Source organism: Heterodontus francisci, chromosome 17, assembly GCF_036365525.1.
Source record: "Heterodontus francisci isolate sHetFra1 chromosome 17, sHetFra1.hap1, whole genome shotgun sequence".
Classification (NCBI taxonomy): domain Eukaryota; kingdom Metazoa; phylum Chordata; class Chondrichthyes; order Heterodontiformes; family Heterodontidae; genus Heterodontus; species Heterodontus francisci.
The window spans coordinates 47839971-47861484 of record NC_090387.1 but is presented as its reverse complement, the minus strand read 5'-3'; the positions used below and the strand labels follow the sequence as shown (position 1 = coordinate 47861484).

Here is a 21514-nt window from a genome sequence, read left to right as displayed (position 1 = left end):
CTTTGCTGACTTGTGTACCCTTGCTGAGGGTTATCTGAGGGTTCGCAGCAGCCTTCTCCATGATGAAACGAAGACACACAAATCTGCCTTATTGCAACAACATGCCCAGAGATTTATTGAAGTACAGTGTGATATTATTTACAAGCGGCACACCCAAGTGACCCACTAAGTGACATACCGACGCGGTGGCCTGCACTCATGACCACTCCTATGAGGTGCTCCCCTTTTGGCTGAGGATGAGGTGGAGGAAGACTGCTCGTTAGTGCCTTTCTGGACCAGAGATGCTCAAGGCACTCGACCTCATCATGGAGTGTCAGGGGGCACCTCCAAAGGCTGCTGCATTGGCATCACTGCAGGGGCAGTCTCTGTCACAGGTGTGACTCTACAGATGCTTCATCTGTCGGAGTGACCACGAAGGCAGATGATGATAATGGAGTCCCATGAGGTGTGACCCCCTCATTGCCATCTGTCGCCACCTCAACCCTCACATGGCGCCATTGATTTCTGGAGGAAATCACTAGCTGGGGCACAACTGGCATCCATTCCATGCTTCATTGCACCGACTGGTCAATGCTACAAACTGCAGCATGCATTGCATGCATATCTGTGTGCTGTTCCTGCATCCACTCTGAGTGATGCCACATATGGCTCTCTATGAGGTTGGCTCCTGTCAATGGAGGAGCTCAAGTGCTCAAAGCTCTGAGACACTGTGGAGCACATGAGATGAATGCACTCCTCTCATCCCATGACTCCACTGAGCCTCAGGTAACATGTGGGCACACATCTCACACTGGTTCTCCAAGAACAACCACCTGTTTCATGATTCCTGAGGCTTTGCATCTCTGTACTGCTGAGTAGGGCTGCACCTGTCCTCCATCCTCCGATGGGGACGGCCACAGTCGACTCTGTCTCCTCCATATCCTCCTGCTCTGATGTGATGTGCGCTTAACCCTGTGCCACCCTCTCTGAGGACCCACCGAGGTGCAAGTGTCCGCACTGATGGAGGGTGCACAAGAAAGATGTGACGGTGTAAGCTCCAAGGTGTCTTCATCCTCTGATTCCTCGGGTACTTATTGGCGCTGTGTGGCCTCCTGCCCCTCTGCAGCTGGCCCTATCGGAGACATAAGAGAAGATGGTGATGAGAGATCAGAACAGTCAACAGATGCTCAAGCTGCTTAAAATGATGAAATGACAGCTCATGCTTTGATAGCTTGTTGCATGGGGAGCATTACCATGCATCCCCTGAACCTGGAGATGTTGAGATATTTTCACCCTGATTATGGTGGACCCCCATTTCTCCATCCTCAGGGTCCCTGTGGCGTGACACTCTGTTCACATCAAGGTCCAGCTCCTCAAAGTGTCTCAGCGACGAGCTGTGGCACCCCGCTGTCTAGGTGTGCCCTCTCATTCTCCCTGGTAAATAAAGATGCATTTAGGACAATGCCTTATTCCCTCACCACTCACAGCTTTTCAATTGCATAAGATGTTGCAGTCTGCACTCCAGACTCCTGAACAACATCACTGTAGGGTTATGGGACCTATGCTTCAGGGTCATCGAGGCCACTGAGCACAAATCTCTTCCATGGTAAGAAACCTCTATGCACCCTCAGGATGCCCCTCTCTTTTGCACTCTGGTGACTGCTGAACAGGAGGCCTACCATTTGGGTCTGTTTTTGGACTCACCTTTCCAGACCTGAGGTCACTGAAACATTTCTAGCACTGCACCCAGTTCCTCCTCACTACTCCTCTGCTGCTGACCTCTTGAGCCACCTCCAGCCATGCCGTCTTGATGAGCCTTTCAGGCTTTCTGTGTTGCCACTTGTAGGGAACAGGATGTTTCTGCACTCAGTCACTGCCTACAGCAGAACCTCCAATGAGGTGTCCGAAAAAGAGAGGTGGGGGGGACCTCCCTTCTCACTTCCCTCTTCTCTGCTCCTTCTTCCATTCTTTAGATGAATGGCAACCTCAGCAATGACTGCCGCCCGCCCTTTAAATTCTCCTGCTGCCCATATCCTGCCTCCTTCCAGTGTCGACTGCTGTGAATTGAGTGGTGAACGTAACTCTAGGCCTGTTTTATTGAAATTGCAATGCATATGCATTGCCGACGTGGTGCGGGATCAGGACCCGGAAGTGACTGCAATGTCAGAGTTCCAACCGCAGAATGGAAATCCTGCCCTATAATTGGGAGAAGTACTACACTGTGTGACTGGGGGATGTGCTGCACTGTGTGACTGGGGGATGTGCTGCACTGTGTGACTGGGGGATGTGCTGCACTGTGTGACTGGGGGATATGCAGCACTGTGTGATTATGCCAGCTCTGTACTTGATCATACAGGAAAAAAATAACAATGATTCAGCTAAAGAACCAGCCTGGTGTTTAACTGCTTTATAAACCCATAGGTATAAGAAGGTGATTGAAGTCTGCAGTCTAGAACACGACCTGACTATACTCCCCTTTGGAGATTTAACTGAAGTAAGAAACTCTAGTTAACTTTCAGAAGACAATTCTCACAGACATTTGATCAGATATTCCACAGTAAATGCAAATATTAATGGATTTTTTAAAATTAAACCAAAGATAGGAGAAAGAGGCATCAACCTGTCTGGTGGACAAAAACAACGAATTAGCATTGCTCGTGCTGTGTATTCAGATCAAGATGTTTATCTGTTGGATGATCCCTTATCAGCTGTAGATGCCCATGTTGGGAAACATATCTTTATGCAGTGTATCAAAGAAGAACTGCGGGAGAAAACCGTGATTCTAGTCACTCATCAGCTGCAGGTAACACCTTGCCGCCTCTCCACCTCACTTTCCTTCTTTAAGACACTCCTTAAAAGCTACTTCTTTGACCAAGCTTTTGGTCATCTGACCTAATATCTCCTTTTGTGACTCGGTGTCATACTTTGTTTTATAATACTCCCATGTAGTGCCTTGGGTTTTATTACATTGAAGGCGCTTTTATAAATGTAACTACTTCTTCATCCTTTTCTTCTTCCTCTGCCTCTTCTTCTTCCACTTCTCTCTTCTTCTCTTACATTTCTCACGGGGTGAGAGCAGGAAATTTTGAGTCAGGGGCTTAGCATGTGTCAGGGTGGTGCTGTCTGTTTTCTTCCAGCTTGGCCGTAAAGGCACACATGAGCTCCATTAAATGTGTTAACGTTATGATAATTTGGGTCACATTTCCCTACCCTACACTGGAAATGTGACATCAGCACTGAAGAAAAGGCAAAATACAAAAACTTGAAAATACTCCACAGATCAGGTCAATGAATGGACAGGAACTATCGAGTACGGACCTTTTCTCATAACTTGGAGATATTACACTTGAACACCATTGAAGAGCAAATGAATCAAGGGAAAGGAAAAGGGGAAAAACACACAAACACACATAGGTAAAGAAATAGAATGACCTGCAAAGTGCTTGTGGAGAACAGGAGAGGTTCAAAAGACGGTAATATTAAAATAAGACAATGGGAGGCATAATGAGGGAAATCAAAGAAATAATAGGTATACATTAGATACAGACTCAGGGTTATCCAACCTTTTCAGGCAGAAGGCTGTATTATGATTTTTGCTCGGCCCGGGGGGCTGATGGACAAATTTCAAAAGATAAAGGCATTAAAAATTTATCTTACTCATAAAAACAACAACAAATATGCATTTTTGCTTTATATGAGAAGACTAATTTATTGACTTATTTTCTCGTCACTATATTGAAAACTGATTTAGTGACATACCTGGCATTGTATAAGTAGTCAATCTCTGCCCACACACCTGATGTCGTGATGCATAGTATTCTGGAGACATTTCCATCTGTCAGGAGAGATCTTGATCTCTCTCCCCCCTCTCCCTGCATTCTGTGTGCGTGTGTCTTGTTCTCTCTATGCCTCCCACCACCCCCCTCCCCTCCCCTCCCCACCCCCACCCCTCCCCTCTAGGACTAGGGAACACAGATTGAAAGTTTTGTGCAAAAGATGCAGGGAGAATATGAGGAAGCACTTTTTTATGTAGCGGGTGGTAATGACCTGGAACTCGCTACCCACAAGGGATGATCAATGATTTCAAGAGGAAATGGCCACCTGAGAGAAATAGACTTGCAGGGCTACAGGATCAAGCCAGGAAGTGGGACTGACAGCATACTTCGTGGAGAGCCAGCATGGACTCGCTCAGCCAAATGGCCTCCTTCTGTGCTGTAAGCAAATGACTCTATGACTCTCTCTCTCTCCCCTCTTTGTCACTCTTTCCCCTCCCCCCGTCTGTCTGTCCCTCTGCCCCTCTCTCCCCCTCTCTCTGTCCCTCTCTTCCCCTCTCTCTGTCCCTCCCCTCCTCTCTGTCCCTCTCTCCCCACTCTGTCTCTCTCCCCCTTTCTCTGTCCCTCTGTCCCCCATCTCTCTCTCCAGCCCCTTGTGTCTTTCACGTTCCCTGCTCCACTCCCCGTTCAGTGCTCCCCACTCAGTGTTCACCGTTCCCCACTCAGTCTTCCCGAGTCCCCGCCAGTGTTCCCCGTTCCCTACTCAGTCTTCCCAGTTCCCCACTCCCCACTCAGTGTTCCCGCTCCCCGTTCAGTGCTTCTTGCAGCAGCCATTGCCACAAACAGACAGTTACCATGTCTGTATTATTTAAGTTGGGGCAAGTGGAGACAGGATCCTGCCCAGTGTGCAGGATACAGGACATTTACTGAATAGCACAAAAGCAACAGGGGCAGCTGATCCCAGGGTGCCTGTGCCGCATTCCACCAATCAGTGCTAATGCTACCTGGGTAGCCCTTGTCAGTCACAGAGAGTGACCAATCACAGACGGGAGCCCCTGCCTGTCAGACAAAGGTCCCGCCTATACCCTCTGCCTGACGTACAGGAAAGCCATGAATCAGAGCTGAGCCACAGGCAGATTGGCGGACCGGATGGAAAACTTTGGTGGGCCAGGTTCTGGCCCACGGGCCGTATATTGGACAACCCTGCTGTATAAATAGCTAAAGCGGTGGAGGTTGGGGAGGTAAAAAGGCAAGCAGGAAAAATTGGCTTTAGTGGTCCAACAGCCTGGTAGAATAAAAAAAGTCAACCCCAAAAGTGCAGAACATCTCCCTGGTAATGGAAATGAAATCAGTTGATTTGGCAGGGAATGTGAACTATATTTTTTGATCTTATGCAATCTTTGTTTGGCATTTAGTTTGATGCGTTTTTTGGGACTACTTTTCAATTCATTTTTGCATTTTTGTTTTGTTCACTGCCTATTATTGAAGGGAGTTTGACACTGCTCAAAAAATCTATAGGATGGATGTTCCTCTGGGAATTCTCCTTGTCTCAACCAACTAATGGATGAGAAGGGATTCCACAGGAATACGTTGGATACAGCCTGATCGGACTTTACCCAAGGGGGCGGTTCTACGGACCAAACAGACTTACTTGGGCATGTTCCAGGAAAACAGGCTTTGCTTCTTTTATGCTTCAGCATAGAAGTATTTTCTGAACTTTACTGTTTCCTGCAATTTAACAAGAAAACTTTATGCACCACATTGACAGCTGTGCTTGTTCCTTTGAAAATTACACAACTGTCATGAACTTCTATGCAACTCAAAGGAGATCTGTCAGGTCAGCCAGTGTGTACGTCTGTGTGCTGCACCATCTACATTTTGTGTCCTGGCAGTGGTGGGCTCCCTGCCAGAAGCCAGACCTGCATAAAAAACCTAACCCAGGAAACTGGGTTGGGGTCACACAGTGTCAGGATGGTCCCACCCCCAAATGATAGCACCAAAGAGAATACACTTCTATATATTTAACAACTTTTATAGCAGAAAAGCATGGTAAGTATGATACAAGGAGGGAGCTCTTAAGTAATCCTCCATTACTTAAAATTTTTCAAACACTGAATTCTGGGTAAATATACCTGAATTCAAAACCACCAGTTTCCTCTGTAGAAAGGTATTTATCCACGAAAGGAAAACTCAGTGAGATAAAGTTTGCATTAAGAGGCATGACTTAAATATGGGCGCTATACTTCAACATTTATTACATTAAATTACATTGAATTCTGTCTGTAACTCATTTCTGAATAGTTCATACTGCCTGTCAGAGTATGTGAAGTAGCTTATCTTGATCTTACCACATTGTAATATCTATGTAGCTTTTATAGAGGGATGCTGGCTTTCATACTAGAAGCACATAGTGCTATGCAAAAACATTATAAGAACTGTACAGATAACCCATGTCCATTTTTTTATTATCTTTAGTATTTACAACACTGTGATGATGTCCTTTTATTAGAGGATGGCAAAATTAAGGAAAAAGGAAAACATGAATTATTAATGAGTGAAAATGGACACTATGCCAGCCTGTTCAGCAATTACCAAATGAACCAACCAAATGTAAGCAGAACGTTTACATTGAAACTTATTATGCTTTTCTGACCTTGTATACCTTGTAACAGTTGAACTTGGCTGCAAAGTCTGCACCCCCTTAGTTACATCCTTATGCAATTTGTATTCCATTTATCACACATCAAGTGATACAGCATTCCTTTCAAGTATATATCAAGGTCTAATTTATACATGTACATTAGAAGTATTTATTAAGAAAGAACCTTCAACAACATAAGCAAAAACAAAACAAAATACAAGAAATTTTTTTTAAAAAATTCATTCATGGGATGTGGGCATTGCTGTCTAGGCCAGCATTAGGCCATCCCTAATTGCCCTTGAGAAGGTGGTGGTGAGCTGCCTTCTTGAACCACTGTAGTCCATGTGAGGTAGAGTCATAGACAGATACAGCACTGAAACAGGCCCTTTGGCCCACCAAGTCTGTGCCAACTATCAACCACCCATTTATACTAATCCTACATTAATCCTATATTCCCACCTTCCCTCAATTCTCCTACCACCTACCTACACTACGGGCAATTTACAATGGCCAATTTACCTATCAGCCTGCAAGTCTTTGGCTGTGGGAGGAAATCGGAGCACCTGGTGGAAACCCACACAGTCACAGGGAGAACTTGCAAACTCTGCACAGGCAATACACAGATCCGATCCTGGGTCGCTGGAGCTGTGAGGCTGCAGTACTAACCACTGCACCACTGTGCTGCCTGTGTGGTAGGTACACCCACAGTGCTGTTAAGAAGGGAGTTCCAGGACTTTGACCCAGCAACAGTGAAGGAACGGCGATATATAAATCAAGATGGTGTGTGACTTGGAGGGGAACTTGCAGGTGGTGGTGTTCCATGCATTTGCTGCCCTTGTCCTTTTGTTGATAGAGGTCGCGGGTTTGAAAGGTGCTGTCTAAGGAGCCTTGGCGCATTGCTGCAGTGCATCTTGTAGATGATATACACTGCTGCCACTGTGCGTCGGTGGTGAAGGGAGTGAATGTTTGTGGATGGAGTGCCAATCAAGCGGGCTGCTTTGTCCTGGATGGTGTCGAGCTTCTTGAGTGTTGTTGGAGCTGCACCCATCCAGGCAAGTGGAGAGTATTCCATCATACTCCTGACTTGTGCCATGTAGATGGTGGAAAGGCTTTGGGGAATCAGGAGGTGAGTTACTCGCCGCAGGATTCCTAGCCTCTGACCCACTCTTGTAGCCACATTTTTTTTTGGCTACTCCAGTTCAGTTCTTGGTCAATGATAACCCCTAGGATGTTGATAGTGGGGAGGTTCAGCGATGGTAATGCCATGAATGTCATGGGGAGATGGTTAGATTCTCTCTTATTGGAGATGGTCATTGCCTGGCACTTGTGTAGCGCAAATGTTACTTGCCATTTATCAGCCCAAGCCTGGATATTGTTCAGGTCTTGCTGCATTTCTACACGGACTGCTTCAGTATCTGAGGAGTCATGAATGGTCCTGATCATTGTGCAATCATCAGCGAACATCCCCACTTCTGACCTTATGATGGAGGGAAGGTCATTGATGAAGGAGCTGAAGATGGTTCCCTGGGGAACTCCTGCAGTGATGTCCTGGAGCTGAGATGATTGACCTCCAACAACCACAACCAGCTTCCTTTGTGCTAGGTATGACTCCAACCAGCGAAGAGTTTTCCCCTGATTCCCATTGACTTCAGTTTTGCTAGGGCTCCTTGATGCCATACTTGGTCAAATGCTGCCTTGATGTCAAGGGCAGTCACTCTTACTTCACCTCTTGAGTTCAGTTCTTTCGTCCATGTTTGAACCAAAGCTGTAATGTGGTCAGGAGCTGAGTGGCGCTGGCAGAACCCAAACTGAGCGTCACCGAGCAGGTTATTGCTAAGCAAGTGCTGCTTGATAGCAATGTCGATGACACCTTCCATCGCTTTACTGATGATTGACAGTAGACTGATGGGGCGGTAATTGGCTGGGTTGGACTTGTCCTCCTTTTTTGTGTACAGGACATAAGTTGCAGTCAGGGTAAGACGATATCAGCTGCTTTGTGAATTTTATGCTGTCCTATTAATATTTGGGTCACTAGAGAAATTCTTGAGCTCACACTGCTTTAATTAGTCACCTAGCTGCAAGTGAACTAATTGGGCCTTTGCTGGTAAAGAGTTATGTTACAGTCATGTCTCATTAATCCAACTCTTATTAATCTGACAATCTCATTTAAAGCAGAACTTTATCTAGATAAGGCAGACAAATCTTGTGTTGAAGTAATTCAGCTAACAAGGTTATTATTCCAACATTAACCTGACAATTTTGACTGCGAATAGCTAAAACAGGCTAAATATCTGGTTAGGAATGATTGAGCATTATAACCAAGGACAAAATAACCAAGGACAAAGATGGTCAAATACTGCATGAAACACAGTTCGCTCCTCAGTGCTGGGGTCATGATAACATCATCCATAAAATATAGCTGACCGAGTTTGAATAGAGGAAATATAAGCATAGATAGATACTGTGGCGTTTTCCTGGGGTACCTTTAAATATGAAGGAGGGATTTTGTTGCATTTTTGCTCAGTTGATTAAATGGATGTGGCAAAATCCATAAAAAAGCAGTTATCTGTGGAAAACAGGAGCGTGAGTGGCCAAAGACCAAAAGGTCTGAAAATTAGTGGCAGAAGACAAAAAAGTCAGAAAATGTTTTTTGGCAAGGAATTGTGTGATTATAGCACTGTTAATGATCTGTTGTGAATACAAATGCTTCCAGGCCACTTAAAATGTGCAGAAACATTAGTTTCCGTTTGTTAATCTTTGATTACTGTCAAGATGGTAGATCAATGCATTTGTATAAAATCATCAAAGTGATCTCAGCATTCCAACATTTCAGCATTTAATACAATTAGTACATCATGTAATTATGAAGGATGAAGTAAATTTTAACACCAGAACTGTCAGTTCTGATTTTTTTTTAAAGCTGCTCTTTTGGATCTGAAGGTTGGAAACTGCAGGGGTGTCCAACTTTTTTGCGTGGGGGGCCACATTACAATTTTTGTCCTATATAGGGGGCCGGTGAGCAAATTTTGGATAGATAAAAGCGTGCATTATGTGAGCAAGCTTTAAATGAAAAGACAAAGTTATTGACTTACTTTCTCATCACTATGTTGGACACTGATTTCGTGAGATACCTGGCATTGTTTATGCTTGCACAAGTAGTCAATGTCTGCCCGCATACTTGATGTAGCGATGCAGACTATTCCAGATAGATGTCGATCTGTCAGGAGTGATCTTGATCCCTCTCTCTTCCCCCCTCTTTCTCCCCTCTCTTTGTGTGTGTCTCTCTCTGAGCTGCATTTTAAGAGTCTGCTGCCAAAGTAGGCAGCGGATGTAAAAAAATGTGGCCCGCGCTCATGGGCACCACATCACGGAGCCAGCGCAATTTCAAACACGGTGGCTCATTTGCATGGCCACAGCACCCGCCCTCCGTGATGACGTGGAGGGGGCAGGCGAGCCGTCGCCAGCAACAGCGTCCGGCGCCAATGCACAGGCGCCGGCGCCATTTTCAAAGGGCTTACAGCCCTCAACTGACATTTAAAATGTAAAGGCCCACAAAACAGAATTAAATGACCTTTCCATGTGTTTTCCCACCTCCCCCCCATTGGAATTTCCAAGCATTCCTGCCGTTTTCCGCCCTGGATTTCCAATATTGAGAATTTGACCTCTCCCCCCATCTAAAGTTCGGCACCTTCGTCCTTTACGCCTTCCCATCACCCCTTTGACCAATCTGCAGCGCTGTCACCCCGCTCACCCGCCCCCGCACAGAGAAAAAAGCCTCCTCCTCCCTTCCCACAGGTGTCGCGCCACGTTTCCCCAAACGCACATTCGAAGGCGCGGCATTGTCGGACGCCCAAATGAAGAGCGGTGCGGCGATTAAGGAGGCAACAAGACCTTCATTAAATCAGGTATGTAAATTGATTTACATATTGAAATGGGGGTCCTGTCGCCGAGTGGTGGGGCAGCTGCCACGAGACCTCGCCACCTCCGCCAAGATCGGTACGGGGCCTGCCTCGTCCTGGTCTGTGGTGGGCCTCCACTGTACCGATCTTCATTGCCCCCCGTCACCGTTCCCAATGGTGGAGGGGCTTTAAAATACAGCCCTCTGTCTCTCTGTCTCCTCCCCTCTCCCTCTGTGTGTGTGTGTCTCGCCCTCTCTCCCTCTCTCTGTGTCGCTCTCTCTCCCTCTCTCTGGGCTGAATTTTACCAGCCCCTCACGCCATGACCTACGGCGCGGGGGCGGGTAAAACTCTGGGGGGAGAGGCCCGCCTCAACCCACAACGTTGAGAAGGGTCTGCCACATATTATCAGCGGCGGGGGGACCTCAGTGCGGCCCCCCCCACCCGCGGCCCCCCCCCACCCCCCCACCGCCTGATGGCGGGCCCATCATCTAAATATGCAGATTAACATAAAGTAGATGCAAACTCACTTACCTTCAGGCGGCGGCCGTCCCACACCAATTTTACAGCCGCCATTCATGCTTCGCGCGCCTTCAGAACTCCATATGGAGTTCTGGAGTTCTGAGGTGAGAACTTCGGGAAATCAATTCTTATTGGATGTGGGGATGGTGGGAAGGTGTTGAAGGGCAAAAGTTAGAAGGTTGGGGACTAAAGATCGGGTAGGGAAAAAGGCATGTTTTGATTATTTTGGGGGATTGAAATGACCATTGTGGGGTTGGGGAAGGGCCTCCATATCTTTATTACCTGTTTAATAAAAATGCCAATTAGTTTGCCTTTAAAAATGTAAACGTCATCTAAGGGCTTAAAGCCCTTTAAAAATGGTGCTGCCACCTGCATGGTGGCAACCGACACCGTTGCCAGGGATGCGGCAGCCGCCCCCTCTGCATGTAATATTGCGGGGCTCCTCGGTGGCACTTCTGTGTCGGATGGCTGCCGAGTTGAAAGCACAGCGTGCGATTAAGATTCAGCCCTCTGTCTCTGTCTCTGTCTCTCTCTCTCTCTCTGTCTCTCTCTCCCTCTCTCTCTGTCATTGTGTGCCTCTCTCTCTTCCCTCTCTCTGCTTCTCTGCATGTCTCTCTCTTTCCCCCTCCCTCCCTGTGCGCCTTTCTGGGTCCCCCCCCCCACCCCCCCTCTCTGTGGTCCCCCCACTCTCTCTCTCTCTCTCCCCCTCTGCTCTCCGGGCCGGAGCTTGTTTAAAGTGTTGCTTGACTCACTCGCTCACTCTGTCTCTCTGTGTTCCCTCAGTGCCGCTCCACCCCACACCTCTGGCTGTGTGCTGGCCCACTTCCTTCTCTCCTCTCGGCCCCTGTCTCTCCCTTTACCCCGCACAGCCATTATCGGCACTTACCCTGCCCAGGCAACCCGTCGTCAATCACAGACACTGAACAATCACAGACAGGGCCAGACTGAAAGCTTTGGTGGGCTGGAAGAAGCGAATGGCGGATTTCCAAAACCCGAAGGTCGTAAATTGGCTGAAGTTTCTCATCACTGGGAAAAGTAGACTTGTTGGGCCAAGTGGCCTTTTTCAATTCCATTCTTTATTTCAAAAGCAAAATACTGCAGATGCTGGAAATCTGAAATTAAAAACAGAAAATGCTGGAAATACTCAACAGGTCAGGCAGCATCTGTGAAGAGAGAAACAGAGTTAACGTTTCAGGTCTGTGACCTTTCATCACTTTAGTTCCTTGTTTAACCCTTCTTTGGTACTATCAGTTAGTTTTTTTTAAAACTTCTGCTCTTCTATAGGGCTGATCTGCCAATTGGATGCTCCCTGTGTGGAGTGGTGTTGGCAGAGAGCACTAGTGAGGAAATCAGAGGCCCACAGGCCTTGAGTTCTCTCCATTTAAATGAATAAACAGAAAACTTGGGTGCCACCTCATGGTTTCCTGCCCAGAGCTCCAAAGAACACCATTCCGCACTAGGAGTGTCTCATCAAGAAATCAGCCCTACTTTTTTGTTGTCAACTTTTTTTTAATGTATTGTTGTTTGTGAGTCTTCAATGTTGAATATTTGCTTCTTCTCTGAGGTTACTCACTGTTTGCTATCACACTTGCTACTACAATGCCCTGCAGTGTTAATAATATTTTCAGTGTATTGCGGGACATCATCTCTTTTTAAATGAAATTACACTTTTGTGTAACATCAGTGGGAAAGATTGCCTCTGTGTGATAATATAACTAGTCTGTTCATAAAGAGTGGGCTTAGGATTTTACATATATTAAAATCTTCGTTCACTGCCCCCACCCATGGTTATTATTTCAAGTTAAAAATATGACCTTCATTGCGAGTAGAAAGTCTATGGGCTGGATTTTACCAAGCCCACAGAGGTCAGGCTCTATGGCGGGGTTTGGGGGAGTGGGGGGGGGGTGCAGTGGGTGCTGGCCGGAAGATTGTTCCGGCAGAAGTCTGCCACGGAGGCTGATGCCGGGAGGGCCTGGTCTGATCCTCCCAGCAACTGTGAGGCTCCTTGGTGACACCGCCCTGCCGCTGGGCGACAGGAACTAAATTACATTATTTAAATGAATGGGTTGAATAAATTTAAATAAACTTGCCTTTAATTTTAAGGTCCCGCCACGATCCTCAGTGCGACAGCTGACACTCCCATGCCTTCGATTCCCCGTCTGGGGAAAGCCGGTGTGACACTGGTGGGGAGGGGGGAGGAGTTAAGATTTTCAGTGTGGGAGGGATGGGGTTAAATAAACAGAATGGGTGTAGGGGATGGTGGGAAGGGGTGAACTTTAAACTTTGTGCATCGGGGTGGGGGGGGGGAAGGTCAGATTTAAAAGGTAAGTGTTTTGGGGGGGGAAGGGCAAATATTTAATGTAATTGTTATTGGGGGGTGGTGGGAAAGGGGCGTTAGAAATTTATTTGAAAAATTTTGGGTGTGTGTATCTTTAAAAATTTAAATGTGCTGTCAGGGCTGGCTGCCCTTTAAAAATGGTGCCAGTGCCTGCAAACAGGCAGCTGACTCCATTGCTGGCGTCGAACAACCCGCTCCCTCCATGTGATTGAGGAGGGTGGGCTGCCCCGGCTATTTAAGTGAGCCACCGCACGGGAGATTGCGGATGCTCTAAGGCGTGCAGGCTGCCATTTTTTGAGCTCGCTGCCGAAAGTGACGGCGGGCACTTAAACTAAAGCCCTATGTTTCTGTACATATCAAGCAACCAGCAAATGAAAATTCATTAAAAATAATGCGATAATGGGCGTCTGATTGTTCCAGCAATAGAGCATATACATGTCTGGCACTGCTTTTGACATCAGGAAAATTGAAGGTGTCCAATGTTCCAGGAGTTGCAGTATAGTACATACTTACTGTAGCACCTACTCAGTATTCACTGCAGGATGTTAACCCCTGAACAAAACGATGTGTTACAGTGTCAAGTCACAGAGTGTAAAAGTTTGGCAGAGAACATCTCCAGGTCAAGTAACTCAATGCGTCAGCCAAGGGTTAGAGGTGTCAGGGTCATTATTATACTCACATATTGGTAACTAAAAGCATCAATTCCTTTCCACGCCTTTTTGACTTATTATAACTTTGTACATAGTAGTTAAATGTGTACAGAAAAGGAAAATTTTGGTTGCATCTTTTTAAAATATGGTTTCAAAAACTGGGAACATTGATCAACTTTTTTTCATTCCTACCCTCTTAAATGTGTTCTTCTATTTCCTTTTATTTAATTTCAAATATAAATTGTGAAAGCAAGCATTCAACTTACAGATGCAAGTAGACCTTCCTCACTAGTTTCATTTCAAATGTGAGAAAGCTCTTCTTTACATGAGGCTTTTATTCATCATTTCTTTCTTTCTTTTGGGCCTCCTTGTCTCGAGAGACAATGGGTAAGCGCCTGGAGGTGGTCAGTGGTTTGTGAAGCAGCGCCTGGAGTGACTATAAAGGCCAATTCTAGAATGACAGGCTCTTCCACAGGTGCTGCAGAGAAATTTGTTTGTCGGGGCTGTTGCACAGTTGGCTCTCCCCTTGCGCCTCTGTCTTTTTTCCTGCCAACTACTAAGTCTCTTCGACTCGCCACATTTTAGCCCCGTCTTTATGGCTGCCCGCCAGCTCTGGCGAACGCTGGCAACTGACTCCCGCGACTTGTGATCAATGCCACAGGATTTCATGTCGCGTTTGCAGACGTCTTTATAGCGGAGACATGGACGGCCGGTGGGTCTGATACCAGTGGCGAGCTCGCTGTACAATGTGTCTTTGGGGATCCTGCCATCTTCCATGCGGCTCACATGGCCAAGCCATCTCAAGCGCCGCTGACTCAGTAGTGTGTACAAGCTGGGGATGTTGGCCGCCTCGAGGACTTCTGTGTTGGAGATACGGTCCTGCCACCTGATGCCAAGTATTCTCCGGAGGCAGCGAAGATGGAATGAATTGAGACGTCGCTCTTGGCTGACATACGTTGTCCAGGCCTCGCTGCCATAGAGCAAGGTACTGAGGACACAGGCCTGATACACTCAGACTTTTGTGTTCCGTGTCAGTGCGCCATTTTCCCACACTCTCTTGGCCAGTCTGGACATAGCAGTGGAAGCCTTTCCCGTGCGCTTGTTGATTTCTGCATCTAGAGACAGGTTACTGGTGATAGTTGAGCCTGGGTAGGTGAACTCTTGAACTACTTCCAGAGCGTGGTCGTCAATATTGATGGATGGAGCATTTCTGACGTCCTGCCCCATGATGTTCGTTTTCTTGAGGCTGATGGTTAGGCCAAATTCATTGCAGGCAGCCGCAAACCTGTCGATGAGACTCTGCAGGCACTCTTCAGTGTGAGATGTTAAAGCAGCATCGTCAGCAAAGAGGAGTTCCCTGATGAGGACTTTCCGTACTTTGGACTTCGCTCTTAGACGGGCAAGGTTGAACAACCTGCCCCCTGATCTTGTGTGGAGGAAAATTCCTTCTTCAGAGGACTTGAACGCATGTGAAAGCAGCAGGGAGAATAAAATCCCAAAAAGTGTGGGTGCGAGAACACAGCCCTGTTTCACGCCACTCAGGATAGGAAAGGGGTCTGATGAGGAGCCACCATGTTGAATTGTGCCTTTCATATTGTCATGGAATGAGGTGATGATAATTAGTAGCTTTGGTGGGCATCCAATCTTTTCTAGTAGCCTGAAGAGACCACGTCTGCTGACGAGGTCAAAGTCTTTGGTGAGATCAATGAAAGCAATGTAGAGGGGCATCTGTTGTTCACGGCATTTCTCCTGTATCTGACGAAGGGAGAACAGCATGTCAACGGTCGATCTCTCTTTATCATAAAACCAATGAAAAATAATGCAAGATTCAAGGTGACGCACCATCATGGAAAGGTGCAATTCCTGCAAACCATTCTCTTCGCTTACAGCAGATAAATAAAGAGGCCCACTAAAAATAACAAGGACAATGATTAGGGAAAATGGGCATGGACCTTAAATGGCTAATAATGCACAAATATCAGGTATTTGCAAATTAAAACAATAGAGCTCAATTGAGGTCACCAGACTGAGTTGGATCCATAGTCCTGGCTGCAAGCTCAGAACTGATCAAATTCTTATAGTTGAGGTAGGCAATTTAAGAAACAAGTCAGCCTCAGATTCAAATACATAACTACATGCTAGAGAGGCCTGTGCAGCTGGGCTACATATTACAATGTGAGTTTACAGCTCAGTATTTATTCCATACTGCATATAGGGTTCAGAAGATAGCAGCATGACGCCACTTAGTTCTGATATAGGAAACCTGGATGGAACTTCTCCTTCAAGCACAAGGTTCAAAGGCTCTGATAATGCTGGTAAGCGTGCCATCATTAAGAAGGGTATTTTACCTAAAACGGCATCACCAAGGAACATAAGTAGGTCATTGAAACCTTCCAGTCTGTTCTGCCATTCAATTAGATCACAATTGATCTGTACATCAATTTTATTTACCCACCTTTGCTCCATATCATTTGTACCCTTGCCTAAAAATAACTATTGATCTCCGTCTTGGAAATTTCAATTGAACCAGCATCCACAGCTTTTTGGAGGAGACTTTTCCACTACCTTTTGTGTGGAAAAAATGCTTCCAGATTTCATTCCTCACTGGTCTTTCTTTAATTTTAATAATTATGCCCCCTTGTTCTGGATTTACCCACCAGAAGAAATAGTTTCTCTGTACCTACCCTATTGAATCCTCTTTTCATTTTAAAAACTTCAAATAAATCATTCTTCAATCTTCTAAACTCAAGGGAATATAAGCCATGTTTATGCATGCTGTCCTTACAATCTAAACCTTTAAACCCCAGTAACATTCTGGTAAATCGACACTTACCCTCTACAAGGCAAATGTCTCTTTCCCGAGGTGGAGGGTGGAACTTTGTGCTGGCAGCAGGTTCGCGACGTCAGGGGAAACTGATGCCGCAATCCCCGCATCAGCTCTTATAGGCAAGGCCCGCCAATCTGGCACAATGTAGGACCACACCATTGGAAATACTGGCCTTGCAGAGCTGCTGGCCATTCAGAAGCCGGCAGCTGCAGTGCCATGGCGCACCCTCAGCGGCTCCCCCTTCCCGACACCGGGTCCCTCTTTCAGGCTCTAAATGCCTTTGAGCAATGGACCCACCCCCCACCCCTGCAGCTGGGAAGAGGCCCACATGGTTTTTCGTGCCATGCTTCCCGTGCGGTGACAGGGGCCCCTGCTACACGGGTGATTGCAGCTGCGACAGGAAGAGGCCCTTAATTGGGGCTTAATTACCCACTTAAGAACCTCAACTGGCAGTGGGGCAGGAAGGCCATTCACAGGCCTTCCCGCCCAGGACTAAATTTTGGCAGAGGCGAGATGGTGGCGGAGTCCAAACCTCCAAACCCGCCGCTGGGGAGAGCATAGAATTCCACCCAGAATCACAGAATCACAGAATAATACAGTGCAGAAGAGGCCCTTCGGCCCATCGAGTCTGCACCGATGCATTAAAGACACCTGACCTGTCTACCTAATCCCATTTGCAAGCACTTGGCCCATAGCCTTGAATGTTATGACGTGCCAAGTGCTCATCCAGGTACTTTTTAAAGGATGTGAGGCAACCCGCCTCTACCACCCTCACAGGCAGTGCATTCCAGATCGTCACCACCCTCTGGGTAAAAAAGTTCTTCCTCAAATCCCCCTTAAACCTCCTGCCCCTCACCTTAAACTTGTGTCCCCTTGTGACTGATCCTTCAACTAATTTTGTGCACCTCGATCAGGTCACCCCTCAGCCTTCTCTGCTCCAGCGGAAACAACCCATGCCTATCCAACCTCTCTTCATAGCTTAAATGTTCCATCCCAGGCAATATCCTGGTGAATCGCCTCTGCACCCCCTCCAGTGCAATCACATCTTTCTTATAATGTGGCGACCAGAATTGCAAACAGTACTCCAGCTGTGGTCTTACAAAAGTTCTATACAACTCCAACATGATCTTCCTGCTTTTGTAATCTATGCCTCGATTGATAAAGGCAAGTCATAGAGTCATAAGCACTGAAACAGGCCCTTCGGCCCACTGAGTCTGTGCTGACCAACAACCACCCATTTATACCAATCCTACATTAATCCCATATTCCCTACCACATCCCCACCATTCTCCTACCTACAATAGAGGCAATTTACAATGGCCAATTTACCTATCAACCTGCAAGTCTTTGGCTGTGGGAGGAAACTGGAGCACCCGGTGGAAACCCACGCAGTCACAGGGAGAACTTGCAAACTCTGCACAGGCAGTACCCAGAACCAAACCCAGGTCGCTGGAGTTGTGAGGCTACGGTGCTAACCACTGTGCCACTGTGCCACCCAAGTGTCCCATATGCCTTTTTCACCACCCTATTAACCTGCCCTTCTGCTTTCAGAGATCTATGGACAAACATGCAAAGGTCCCTTTGTTCCTTGGAACTTCCCAGTGTCAGGCCACTCATTGAATACTTCCGTGTCACATTACTCCTTCCAAAGTGTATCACCTCACACTTTTCAGGGTTAAATTCCATCTGCCACTTTTCTGCCCATTTGACCATCCCGTCTATATCTTCCTGTAACCCAAGACACTCGCCCTCACTGTTGACCACTCGGCCAATCTTTGTGTCATCCACGAACTTACTGATCCTACCCCCCACATAGTCATCTACGTCGTTTATATAAATGACAAACAATAGGGGACCCAGCACAGATTCCTGTGGTACACCACTGGACACTGGCTTCCAGTCACTAAAACAGCCGTCTGTTATCACTCTCTGTCTCCTACAGCTAAGCCAATTTTGAATCCACCTTATCAAGTTACCCTGTATCCCATGTGCATTTGCTTTCTTGAGAAGTCTCCCATGTGGGACCTTGTCAGAGGCTTTGCTGAAATCCATGTAAACTACATCAACTGCACTACCCTCATCTACACACCTAGTCACATGCTCAAAAAAGTCAATCAAATTTGTTAGGCATGACCTCCCTCTGACAAAGCCATGCTGACTATTCCTAATCAAATTTTGCCTCTCCAAGTGGAGAAAGATTCTCTCCTTCAGAATTTTCTCCAATAGTTTCCCTACCACTGACGTGAGACTCACGGGTCTGTAGTTCCCTGGCTTATCTCTACAACCTTTCTTAAATAGTGGGACCACATTAGATGTTCTCCAATCCTCTGGCACCTCCCCTGTGGCCAGAGAGGAATTAAAAATTAGGGTCAGAGCCCCTGCAATCTCCACCCTCGCCTCCCACAGCATCCTGGGACACAAATCGTCCGGACCTGGAGATTTGTCCACTTTTAAGCCTGCCAAAACCTCTAATACCTTGTCACTCCCTATGACAATTTGCTCGAGAACCTCACAGTCTCTCTCTCTGAGTTCCATATCTACATCCTCATTCTCTTGGGTGAAGACAGATGTGAAGTATTCATTCAACATCCTACCAATGTCCTCTGGCTCCACCCACAGATTTCCCCCTTGATCCCTAATGGGTCCTACTCTTTCCCTGGTTATCCTCTTCCCATTGATATACTTATAGAATATCTTGGGATTTTCCCTACTTTTACCAGCCAGAGCTTTCTCATATCCCCTCTTTGCTCTCCTAATTGCTTTCTTAAGCTCCATCCTACAATTTCTGTACTCCACTAATGCTTCCATTGATTTGCTTTCCTTGTATTTGCTAAAAGCCTCTCGTTTCCTTCTCATCGTACTCTGAATGTTTCTGGTCATCCATGGTTCTCTGGGCTTGTTGCTCCTACCTATTATCCTAGAGGGAACATGTTGGGCCTGTACCCTCCCCATTTCCATTTGAATGCCCCCCACTTCTGTAGATTTCCCGACAAGTAACTCTTTCCAGTCTACCTTGGCCAGATCCTGCCTTATTTTACTAAAATTCGCTCTCCCCCAATCCAAAACCTTTTTTTGCAACTTGTCTATTTCTTTCTCCAGAACAAGCATAAATTGTACCATGTTGTGGTCGCTATCACCAAAATGCTCCCCCACCAACGCATCAACCACCTGTCCGGCTTCATTCCCCAGAATTAGGTCCAGCACTGCACCCTCCATTGTTGGATCCTCTACATATTGAGCTAAAAAGTTCTCCTGTATACATTTTAAGAACTCCACTCTATCTAAGCCCTTAACACGATGACTATCCCAATTAATGTTCGGAAAGTTGAAATCACCTAATATAATTACCCTATTATTATTTTTACACACCTCTGCAAATTGCACACATATTTGCTCCTCAATTTCCCGCTGACTATCTGGGGGTCTATAATAAACACCTAGCAATGTGGCAGTCCCATTTTTATTCCTAAACTCTACCCATAAAGCTTCATTTGATGCCCCCTCCAAGATATCATCTCTCCTTACAGCAGTAACTGACTCCTTAACTAATATTGCAATGCCCCCTCCTCTTTTACTCCCTCCTCTGTTTTGCCTGAAGATTCTATATACCGGGATATTGAGCTGCCAATCCTGCCCCTCCCTCAACCATGTCTCCGTGATGGCTACTATATCACAATTCCACGTGTCAATCCTTGCCCTTAACTCATCCGTTTTACCTGTAATACTCCTGGCATTAAAGTAGAGGCCATCCATCCTGGTCTTACTCCCTTGAAACTTACTTCCGCTGTGTTCCCTCTGAGTTGTTTGCTTTCCTGTGTTTAGCTGTGTCCCTATTCTGCCAGGAGTCTGCGTCCCCTCCCCCTGCCAAATTAGTTTAAACTCCTCCCAACAGCACTAGCAAACCCGCCAGCAAGGATGTTAGTCCCCCTCTGGTTCAGATGTAGACCGTCCCGCTTGTACAGGTCACACCTTCCCCAGAAACGGTCCCAGTGGTCCAGGAATCTAAAACCCTCCCTCCTGCACCAACTCTTAAGCCACGCATTCGATTTATTTGATTTAGATTTAGAGATACAGCACTGAAACAGGCCCTTCGGCCCACCGAGTCTGTGCCGACCATGAACCACCCATTTATACTAATCCTACATTAATCCCATATTCCTACCACATCCTCACCTGTCCCTATATTCCCCTACCACCTACCTATACTAGGGGCAATTTATAATGGCCAATTTACCGATCAACCTGCAGGTTTTTTGGCTGTGGGAGGAAACCGGAGCACCCGGAGGAAACCCACGCAGACACAGGGAGAACTTGCAAACTCCACACAGGCAGTACCCAGAATTGAACCCGGGTCGCTGGAGCTGTGAGGCTGCGGTGTTAACCACTGCGCCACTGTGCAGCCCTGTGCTATTCTCCTATTTCTATACTGGCTAGCACGTGGCACTGGGAGTAATCCAGAGATTACAACCCAAGAGGTCCTGCTTTTTAGTCTACTGCCTAACTCCCTGAATTCTTGATGCAAGACCTCATCCCTCTTTCTACCTATGTCATTGGTACCAACATGTACCATGACCTCTGCCTTATCACCCTCCCCCTTCAGGATGCCCTGCAGCAGTTCAGTGACATCCCGGACCCTGGCACCAGGGAGGCAACACACCATCCTGGAGTCACGTTGACGGCCACAGTAGTGCCTATCTGTTCCCCTGACTATAGAATCCCCTATTACTATTGCTCTTCCTCTCTTTCCCCCTTCCTGTGCAGACAGGCTGCTTGTGGTGTCAGAAGCTTGGCTCTGTCCGCACTCCTTGGAGGAACCAGCCTCATCAGCCTCCAAAATGGAATATCGATTTGCAAGCGGGACCCCAGGGGACTCCTGAACTACCTGCCT

General features: G+C 46.8%; 1 protein-coding gene across 1 annotated transcript in view; it reads left to right on the top strand.

Moving 5' to 3' along the window:
* Positions 1-21514, top strand: part of abcc12 (ATP-binding cassette, sub-family C (CFTR/MRP), member 12) — a 114214-nt gene that overhangs the window by 36251 nt on the left and 56449 nt on the right. The window contains exons 13-16 of the mRNA XM_068049908.1: positions 2401-2473; positions 2579-2782; positions 6228-6362; positions 16015-16114. Coding sequence (XP_067906009.1) covers positions 2401-2473; positions 2579-2782; positions 6228-6362; positions 16015-16114 — 512 coding nt within the window. The remainder of the gene's footprint in view (positions 1-2400; positions 2474-2578; positions 2783-6227; positions 6363-16014; positions 16115-21514) is intronic.